Source organism: Teleopsis dalmanni, chromosome X (assembly GCF_002237135.1).
Source record: "Teleopsis dalmanni isolate 2A chromosome X, ASM223713v2, whole genome shotgun sequence".
Lineage (NCBI taxonomy): Eukaryota > Metazoa > Arthropoda > Insecta > Diptera > Diopsidae > Teleopsis > Teleopsis dalmanni.
In genome coordinates this window covers 99,705,453-99,716,547 of record NC_051848.1, presented here as the reverse complement: position 1 = coordinate 99,716,547, position 11,095 = coordinate 99,705,453, and the positions used below count along the sequence as shown (strand labels likewise).

Genomic DNA, 11,095 nt, shown 5'->3' with positions numbered 1-11,095 from the left:
ATTAATTAAAAAAAAGTGAAAGTATAAATGCACAGGAAGCTTTAAAATCTTTTCATATCCAATTTGGTTGAAATTATTTTGAATTACTATCTCTAATAAAATAAGAGGAACCATACATCGGTAAAAAATTTTTTTTTCAAACAGATATGGATGTATGGGGTCTTGAGAACTAATATTTTAAGTTTTAACATTTTTTGTATATGTAATATGCAGATGTTATTATTGTTTGTGTACATCATAGTATCCATACAGACCTACAAAACAATCGCTAAATCAGTAAAATGGTTAAAATATTTTTATAACACTAGGCATACATTGACTAAAACTTATTATCTGCCGAAAATTGGAGCTGAAACTGTTCATATTCATAGTTACAAATATATTTATATCATCCTAATTCATGTATACGAAATTATTCATATATAAGAATAATCGTAGTAAGTTATTATTTTCTGAATTTTAATAATATGTCATATTCTGTTCAGTACAATATTATCTGTTCTTAATAATATGAATCAAATTTAAAGTCTTAGAAATTTTGGTGCAAATTTAATTTTCTTTTCGATTTTTTAAATTTTAAGTGACTTTATATTTATCAAAATGTTTCTTTCTACATACGATAAGGACTTCTCGCATCCTGTCGAAAAAAGACATTGTGAATTTTATAAGGTTAGATATGGCTTCTTGCCACCAAATGAAGTTAAAGATTGTAATGGCGAGAAAAAAATCGAAAAGGTAGAATCGAATAAAGAAAAAGAGGAACAAGAGTTCAAAAATCAAGTTGCTGCTACTTTAGGTATTGCCGATCTGCATTATAGCAAGAATACCGCACAACAAAGAGTATGGGCACCGTTTGCTCCAATGGGTCTTTTAACAAAAAGAGACTTTGTGCCACCACAGGAAGAAAAGTCTCCGGCAGAAGAAGCAGAATATCAACGAATTCAAGATTGTATGCTACAAATGTATAAGAATAGGCATAAGGCGCTAGAAGTGAAAGAACGCGTATTACCAAAATATATTACCTCATATCAAGTTGATTATGGTCCTGCGAAAATTATCATTCCATGTGATAAGAAAAATGTGAAAAAGGCTGTAGTTTTGAGTAAAAGACAAAGAGCTTTAAATGATCTAATTGAAAAACAGAAGAAAGTTTTTAATTTTAATGAATCCGGCTATGAGCCATTTAATTTGGCTTTCGTTGATAGTTCCGGATTCGGTCCTTATACTGGGAGCACATATTGGGGTTACAAAAAGTTTTCGAAGGATCCTATAGTCAGTGAATACATGTTTACAATAAACAAAAATGCAAATATGATAATGAATAGTAGGAAAAACATTTGTCGGAATTTGTTACGAAATTCATTATCCTAAATATTAGAAACAACAAGAGTTCTATTGATTTTTGATATATACAGAATGGGACATTAGATACGGCTGTAACTGAAGTCGAAAAAAATTTTGAAAAAAAAAGAAAATTAAATTAGTTGAAGTAGTATTATCTAAGTCCATGATTTTCGTGCTAAATTTTCCACAGCGATGCTCATAAAGAAAATATTTGAAAGGGCTATTTTCTCCTATAAAAAAGGTTTTTTTCGAGCAATAAATATGAAAATTATTTTTCAAACTCACATATACTTCTTTTATTAAATTTATAAGTCAACATTTTTCTTTATTAATAAACCGTAACTCTGTAAAAATACAGACAAAAGAGTTTGGTTGAGAAAATCAAAAGTATCATTTAAAGCGAGCGCTGTTTGTCAGTTTAACTCATCGAAGAGAAAATAAGGATTTCGATAATTGCTGCCTATCGAATATCGACTGATGATTTGGGTTATGACATGTTGTGTGCACTACTCATGTAAAGTGCTTCCACAGACGATCAGAGTTTATGATTACAAGGTCATAGTTAAAGGATACCAAAAAAAAAATATGTTACACAAACCGTATTTGTGTATGACAGTCTAATCACTGGAAGAGAAGTACTTAAAAATGTAGATAATTATTTATATTTATAAATATTATATTTATGGCTTTATCTATTTTCAGTATACTCACTCTATTCCAATTGGAAAGCTCAGTGTACAAAAGACATATTTAATATACCTTGAAAGTGTCCAACAAACCTTTAACGGTTCTCTGGCTAAATTATCAACGATTAGGGAAGCATGACGACTTTGAAGAGTTAACCAGAGAATGAGATAATACGATTCACTAGCGTCACCAGAACGGACATTTATATCAGGCACCACGTAAGTCAGTGTCCCCAGCTTTGACTGTACTGACCAATTAAGTTTGGCAGTATCGTGACGGCTGTGGTTAAAATCCAAATTTACGCGGGAAGAATAATAATATTCAATTATTTTTATTCGGCTTGGAGTTGCGTCTTCCCATCGGATGCTGTGAACCAAAGATCCACAAAGGTTGAATGGTCATTAGTTTTTACGAAGTAGAGAGTTATGTCAAACATATAACCTCAATTGGTACCTTCGAAATTTCTTGGAATTTCATGAGAGCATTATCTTGATACCGTGGTTTTGAGTTGATTGGGCAGGTACCCTCGTAAAACACTGGAACTTCATGTTTTTAATATGTTGGCCACTTCTGTTGGTTTCTGTGAAAATGGAGACATTATTTTTATATCTCAGCGTTTTAGCTGCGATTTCAATTACACACAACTTCTTAATACTTTTTGAAAATACTATTATTTTGATAATGGTTTTTTATTAATAAAACAATTAATTTTCGTTCCGTAACGTTTTAAGAATTTAATTACTTCATTTGTGGTTGCATATTTATCAGACCAATCCATTTAATAACAAACACTAATCTAAACGTTATTGAAGCTAAAGAATTGAGGAATTTAGTGCTTGATGAGTGCATACTATATGTGTATGTATTTAAGTGTGAATATGTGTACATTTGTGTGTATATGTGTATATGTGCGTGTGTGTGTGTGTAGATGGTGAATATTTGAAATTCTATTTTTCCGACTTCATCTATTGACATTTATAAAATGCAAATTGATGCGCCGTCGATTGAACTGTCAGTTGACATTTGCGCTACAATTGATGTCAATTAGCGTCACAGCGAAAAATCAAAAGAATATCGTCGGATTTTTCCCAGAGGAACAGTAACGATTTGGCTGGCTGGCTGGCTTCTGCTCCCAACATGTTTGCATGTGTGCGCACATCGCACTCAAAACTTTTTGGAATCGTAAAAGTACATTTATTGATTGGGAACGCGTAGGTTTTGCGTGGATTTCCATTAATTTTATTCGAGATTTTCCTTAAAAACGAATGAAAATTTCCATAAAACGGTACATAATTTTACTTAAATTTCACGCTTAAACTTAAGCTCGACGTGAGGCACGGCAGACAAAGGAGGCAATTTAATATTATTTTGTGCGGCTGTTTTCCGCTTAAGGCTTAGACTACTCAATTTCATTCAATTTGTGTACGGATGACGATGTCAGTGAGTGTATGAAGGATTCGATGAAGGAGCGCTGGTGAAAATGTATTTAGCGGTTAGTAGGCGAAATTGTTTGAGTTCCAGTTTGTGTTTGTGTTAGGCTTTTCCACAATTTTGCGTGTATCCGCATTCATTCTTTCCATTTGAAAATTGAACTTTTTTATTAGGGTTGCATAGACCAGTTAGTCTATAGTTCGATAGTGTACTAGAACAATTCACTTTCGCTATGTATATTGCGTTCAGTATGAATAATTCATTCATTTACGCTTAATATTATTAACTCAAGCGATAAATTAATGTTATGTATGTTATATTATGTGCTATTCTTCTCTCATACTTTCTTTTTTGGTTTATTGCGTTACTGTATCCTTTTATATAGATAAAATTTTCATCTTATTGATATGGTTTTTATGAATTCCACTTGAGTTTCGGATGTTGCATATCGATAACCTATTTTTAATCTACCTGTCTGTATTAATACTAGTCTATTGTAATATTTTATTTTTTTTTTTTTTGCAAAGTAAATATGTCATGTACGATGTTATATTATTAAGGGTCAGAAAGCGTTCCAGTGCTGAATAGATTTATTGTGCATGTTCTCGAACCCTAACCCTATATATTTAGGCAAAGTAAATATGTAATGTAAGATATAATATTATTAAAGGTCAGAAAGCACTGAGATCTGAATAGATTTATTGTGCATATTCTCGAATTCTAACCCTATATATATAGGTTCAATACAAATTTTAGTAAAATCTTGGTTCCACAATTTATATCGAGCCATAACAAAAACATAAAATTAAAGAATAATTTATCTGCCAATGCCTGACTATGCATAAAGGATGTGTTCTAAATCTTCGACATCCATTTAATAAAAATGAAAGAGTTAAGAAGCGGAGAGTCCAAGTCAGCTGAGTCATACCCGAAGTGGTAATACCTTACAGGTAATCACATAAAGTCCTCAAATTTACACTGTTTAGTTAGAGTAATAAATTTAATATTTCCTTTGCTGGGTTAAAAACACGTTTTGCAAGATTTCTATTTAGTCAGTGGTTTGAAAATATTTTCTTCTCACATTTTCTGCTTACCTGTAATCGATGACTTTTTTTAAGCCCACGGAAAAACTTAGGTCCAATTAAAAATATTTTTACCTCAATGTAAAGTAAAGGTGGATCACATTAATAAGTTCGAACTTATTAAAATGGTGTCGCAAGCCTGTACAAACCTCAAATGTATCCTACTTAGCAAAAGCATTAAACTAAATATCCTTTTCGCTAGAATAATAATATGTTTTACTAGATACTGATCTATTCAATTAAGCCAGTGGTGTGGCTTTTCTAAAGAGCTCCATAGAATATAAATAAAAATAGATAGAAATAGATATATGGGTATAAATTTGTTTAATATGATCATAACTCTTGATTTAATAAAAATATATAAATTCGTTCTAATAAGTACTATATATATCAATTTACAAAAAAAAAATTCCAATGTAAATTTAAATACAGTAAAGAATAGAATGAACCCTTTTAAGTTGCGTGCAAGAACTGCACTCAAAAATTTTATTTAATATATGTTTTTTTTTTCGCTGCGGTTTAATGCGCGCCGAGACCAAGTTTTTCGATATTTTTGGCTAAACAAACACAAATATCTTTTAATATTGAGTTAAGTCTACTTATCTGTAAATCCGGTAAATATTCTATAAATAAGGCTTAACGTCAAAATAGAAAAGTATTTTGGATGGGCATAAACCTTCGTACTTTTACGCTGTTTATAGTGCAAACTTAGACCACTGAAATCCCATTTAAAAAAAAAAAAAACTTTTATAAATGTAAAAAACTTGGTTTTAGGATTCGCTATACATTTACATTGTTATCGAAATTATTTCACTAATTTTTTGCTTTAAAACATAACTAATAAAATCTGATATTTAGATTCATTGCATACTGTAAGGACTGATTTCAAAATTATTTATATAATTTATTTTTGTTTGAAAATATCTTCAATATCTTCACCTGACCTAGACGTCATCAACCAGATATGTATGGTTGAGCTTGTAAACGGTGCATATAATCATAATATTGATCCGGGTCCAAGTAAACTAATTCCAACTAGAAAAGAAAGATTTTTATGAGCATGAACCGTATTGAATCTAATCACAAAGCAGAAACAGTGTAAAAGTACAGACGGGCCAGCAGTTATTATAGCTCACAAATAGATATCTATACATATATATACAGATATATCTATATCTATAGTTTCTACTTTCACTTTCATCATGAAATTATAAGTGAAAAGTTGTAGTTTGTTTTAATACCAAAATTTATCGACGTCCTCCTGTTTACATGATTTTCATCAATATCGATCGATTAGATAGTGTCACATAAGTAGCACTTATTGGAACTTTAAATTTAATTTCTTAAGCTTAGGGAATAAGGCTTTGTGAAATGAGTTGTCGTAATTACTTAGATATGAGCAAGAAAAAATTTTACGAATAAATGTTTAATTTTATTTGGATTTGGATTTAATTTAATACAAATCCAGATATAACATATGTAGGACAAATGTCGAAAATAACTTTTTCTATTGTTCACTCTAATCTAGTCTTAAAAAGTAAGTACATTCCTTCTCTCCTATTATTCCTCATTAGGATGAAGTCAATAAAACGTCGCAATTCATTTCATTAAGATTTTATTTAAAAATTGATTACTTTAAAAAGTTGTAGTCCTCTATAAATAGATAGGGCCAAAAGCAGAAAACACTCAATAATTCTGAACCGAATTCAATTCCAAATGTCGAATATGGGAGAAAATAATTTTCTACTATGAAAACAGTTGTATCCGTACATTGAACCATTTGTATTAAGTGCAGAACTCTTCGTTTGAGATCTGTTTTTTATTCGGCCATAAATCTGCTGGCATGGAGTTGAACCACCTTTCGGTAGTGAGTGAGGGTGTCAAGGTGAAACATAAAATATAGCCCAAAATACAGTTTTGTTGCGATTTTAAATGTTCGGGAACATCTTTTCGGTGTTTGGTCTTTTACTATGTCTGACTGAGTAGGCAGGGGAAGCAGGATGTGTACTGCTGCTGTTCTCATGTTTACATATTCACAAAATGGGCGCCGCGGTCACATTGAAAAACTCGTTACAGATACTCCGTGTACACATTCGAGCACAGAAATGAGTGATAAAACGAACGGCAGCCAAAATTAAAACTGCGCCTTTTGAAGAAGTCCTCTTCGGCCATGGACGTCGAAAAAGTTGCCGTTTTTATTTGTGTAAAACAAGTCTCTTGAAATTAATGAAATATTAATAAAATTTAAATGGTTTTTAAATAGCCTTTTGGGTGCAGGCATATCATAAAAGCAACACTTTACAACTGAAGTGTTGAAAATGTTTTCCTTTTTTTTTTGTTTTTTTCAATAAACAATTTTAAAAATGTGGAAATTAAGATTTCACTGTCAATGGTTGTAATTTGCGACAATAATAGAGACAATAATATTCAATAAGGTAGGATTCACATATTTATTAAAATGCTAAAATTATCTTATATTTTATATAATTTCATCCATTTTGTGTACGAATTAATTTCAAAATATTCTAATGAAATCGTGTTTATCCTAATACATTGAGACCATTAGTTGGCAATCTATTTCTCATCCTTGTTTTCTATTCTCTGCTAATAGCGTTAAAAATGTTTGCTGAAAAGATCCTGAGATTGAAAGAAGTAGACATTGACAGAAGACAACTGGAGTAAACAGATGTAGCGGGGCCTGGATGCAGGTCACACCGATGGAAGTGTTATATGACTAATAGGGATCCTACCTTCAAGGTCTCTAGGAATGAGGTTGAGCACTCACTTTCCGGGGCGCCGGATTGTGGTCGGTGCTCTGGCGGTAAATCAAACTTCTCTTCTGTCTAAGTAACACATAACAGACGTTTTATTCTCATACACCTAAAAACAGATATATTTTAAATCAAATTATTTTTGTGATAACAAAAAGCGCCCACTTTGATGTGATTATTTTACAACTGCAAAGTATGATGAAGGATTTCATTAATTGTGTTTAAAAATTGTCAACAGTTCCTAGTTTCGTTTTCAAAAAATTTTATAACAAAATATGAATTTGTGTTTTACAAACGAAATTGCTCTCAAAACTATTCTGAACTTAAAACTAACCTTTCGTTTACTCTTCACTCATTTACTTCATACAAATATATCCTTCGGAGTCCTTTCGCACAATGGTAACAGCACGAAGTATTGCTGATTACTTGATACCACATCAATCAAACCAAAAAATCTACTAAAAATGTATATTTGTTTTACATGAGATATTAAATACTTTGTAGAAAAAAACACTATTCAACCACGCTAACCAAAAACCTACTGAAGAAATTGTCACAGAATTTGTAAATTTTGTGAAATATCTCCAACTGCAAATGAACTGCTGCACAAGACGCACTTAAACTGAACTTAAAACTTTTATGCGCAAATACACACAAGTTTTATTTCGGTACTGGGATACGAGTATATGTGGGATTATGTGCAGGCACTTACATATATATATATTTTGTTTTTTCTCGATATGGTGCAAAGGACACTGGAATATACCACTCACCGCAGTTGGAGCAGAAGAGTAGTATGGGACTTCTAAATTATATGTATGTTAAGTAGTGTGTAAGGTATTCTGGTACTTTCTACTCCTTTAGCCGCATGACTTCCACAGTGACATAAACTAAACTTTTTTGTGTGCGTACAGACATGAAATTTTTAGGGTTAAACAAAAAGTTCTCTGCTAGTTAAGTGTAAAAATTTCTGAAATAAAATATTCATATAGAATAGAAGGATATCTCTGTAATTTATCAAGTAAGTTCACTTATGTTGTCACAATTTGTGGGGACAAGTGTGTGGGGAAAAAGTAGAAGATTTGCATGACTGAAAAATAACTGCGTTTACTAGACACCAAACTTCAGAAGTTATGAGCGCTCTTGCGCTACAAGTTGAATCGGAACTTCTCATCCTATCAAAGTTATATACCAAATGTTACTAATTAAATTTTATTTTATGTATCGGATTTTTTATGAACTAGCAAATACTGCCACAAATAGTTTTTATAGCATGATCAAATCTGTACTTACTTACTTACTTATTTATATGGCCATAACAACTCGTTACCGAGTTTCGGCCTGACGCAGCATGTCTCCCCAGGCGCCTCTGTTGCGTGCGCGCCTTTTCCAGTCTCGTATATCCAGTCCAGTTAGTGCTCCCTCAACTTGATCACTCCACCGGAGACACGGTCTACCTCTACATCGTCTTCCGCCAAATACTGCTTCAAACACTTTTTTCGCCAGAGCGTCTTCATCCATTCTCACGACATGACCAAGCCAGCGAAGCCGCTGGATGTTAATGCGTTGAATTATACCAATGTTGTAATAAAGCTCGTACAGCTCGTGGTTCATTCTAATGCGGTAGTCGTCGTCAACTCGTAGAGGACCAGAGATCTTACGAAGAACTTCTGTAAGTCTGTACTATATATGCTTTTTATATCTTATTGCAATTTTTTACTCAGGTTCCTAATATTTGTATTCCGGATTGTTTTGTATATTGTTATAATCATATACAATATCAATATTGTTGAAATAACTTAGTTACACTTCAATGGTAGGCGGCTTATAAGAAAAAATCTGGATGATAGAAAAAACATCTTTTTGTTTTTATTTTTGCGACAGAAAGCATCAACACCCATAGTGTGAAACTGTAACTCCAGTAAAACCACTTCTCACAAATGAATGCAAAAATTTCATTACGTTTTGGAGAAAATTAGATAAAGCTTCAGTTAAAGAATTAGAGGTTTCGATTAAAACACTTTAGTAACCGATTCTTACTACAATTAAGTTTTCTTAACAGCAATGGGTTAATAGGTTAACCATATGTTGACCTATGTAACTGTTTAGAATATGATGACGTCGTTAAATATATAGTATAACATTTTAGTGTAGCTAAATAAATTCATTGCTAATAATGCAATATAATATATTAATTTTGACATTTTCATCTCATCAGCTATTGTAACTGATTTTAAGGCTCCACTCTACTCATTTATTGCTTGCTTTACATGTACTCATCACATATTTCGTTATATATCTTAAGCACTTTATTATTTTGGGGATTTGCTTACACAAAACCCTATATCAATTTCCTAACACCAGTTACTCCTTCTGCGATTCAAATTATGTACTCGAAAGCAGTGCTACATTTACAAATGATATGAAAAGTTGCATTTCCACTGCTAAAAGCATTTCAGTACGCAACTTAGTATTCTTATAACTTTATAAGTAACATGTCTTTTTAACTGCTTTGCCGGGTTACTTCTTTTGTCCTCTGTTCCGAAGGAGTGTGTGTGGATTACTCCTACACAATTTTGCTTTATTTTAGAGTTTCATATCTTTTTTACTTCTGCATTAATGAACATTGTCTACATAAATTCATTTATCACTTCGGACTTTGCTCAGTTTCTGGTACGATTAATTCAGTTGGTCCTGCGCACCCTGCGCACCCTGCACACCCTGCACACCCTAAGTGCAATATGTGTAATTAAAGTACGAAACATTTGTAACATTTGCTTCCTTTATTTTAAAATTTAAATTATATTTGTGACTGCATTCGAGTTGGCCTTTGTTGTTCTTGAAAATCTATTTTAAATTATGTTCTGTTAGATTTAATGCACGTTTTAGGATTCACAATTTCTAATGCATTTTTAGTATGAACTGAATTTGTTTGATGTGTTGAGTAGACAATGCCACTACGACAGCTGCTGCAGTTGCTGCACTTGCTGCACTTGCTGCAGTTGCTGCAGTTGCTTTCAGCAAGATTAATTGTGACTGAAATGTCTTTCTACATGTATATATATATATATATATATATTTGCTTATATATGGAATACATTTTTAATTGCATTTGCTGCAGGTAGTTGCCAACAGAGCGTATGAGTGACATTCATTCATTAATAACAAACAATTTTCACAAGCACTTTTCCAAAACAAACTAATTGATAATTACTGTGAGATTTCTGGTTGAAGTGTTAAAATTTTTGTGGACTAGAAGGTGTCCGCACTTCAATCAAATTACCAGAAATTATTTAAAATATTATATACTTATCATATATGTGCACATATGGATTCCATATATTTCACAAAGTATATTAGTAAGTTAATTTTTAAGGTTCTCTACGATGTTTAATGCAAGAAAAGCTTTTATTAAGCATTTCATGAGAAGAAAAAAATTATTTTAATAATTATAACAAATCTTTAAAAGTTAATTGAATGGCAAAATTTTATAAATTGTTTGTACATCTGTCAATAGTCTATCAACTTTTAATTAAAAATTTAAAAGAATTTTCTCTTTTGCTTTATCTTCTGCAATTACAAAGTTTTTGCTTTCCTGTTTCATTTGTGTTTTCTTTCTTTTTTCCTTTAACAATAGTCCTTGTTACAACTCCGTTTAGTGTAGAAATAATTCTTAAACAAACTCCATATAGATCTTAATATATAACATGACGTACTCACACATTGGATTCCAGACAAAATATCGAGTTCAAACTTCCACAAAAAATGTTTGGATATAAA

General features: G+C 31.7%; 1 protein-coding gene across 1 annotated transcript in view; it reads left to right on the top strand.

The window, feature by feature from the left end:
• The window catches only part of LOC119688815, a 25,517-nt gene that overhangs the window by 11,287 nt on the left and 3,135 nt on the right, over positions 1 to 11,095 (top strand). The window contains exon 5 of the mRNA XM_038103480.1: positions 625 to 1,272. Within this exon, the coding sequence (XP_037959408.1) occupies positions 625 to 1,272 (648 nt within the window). The remainder of the gene's footprint in view (positions 1 to 624; positions 1,273 to 11,095) is intronic.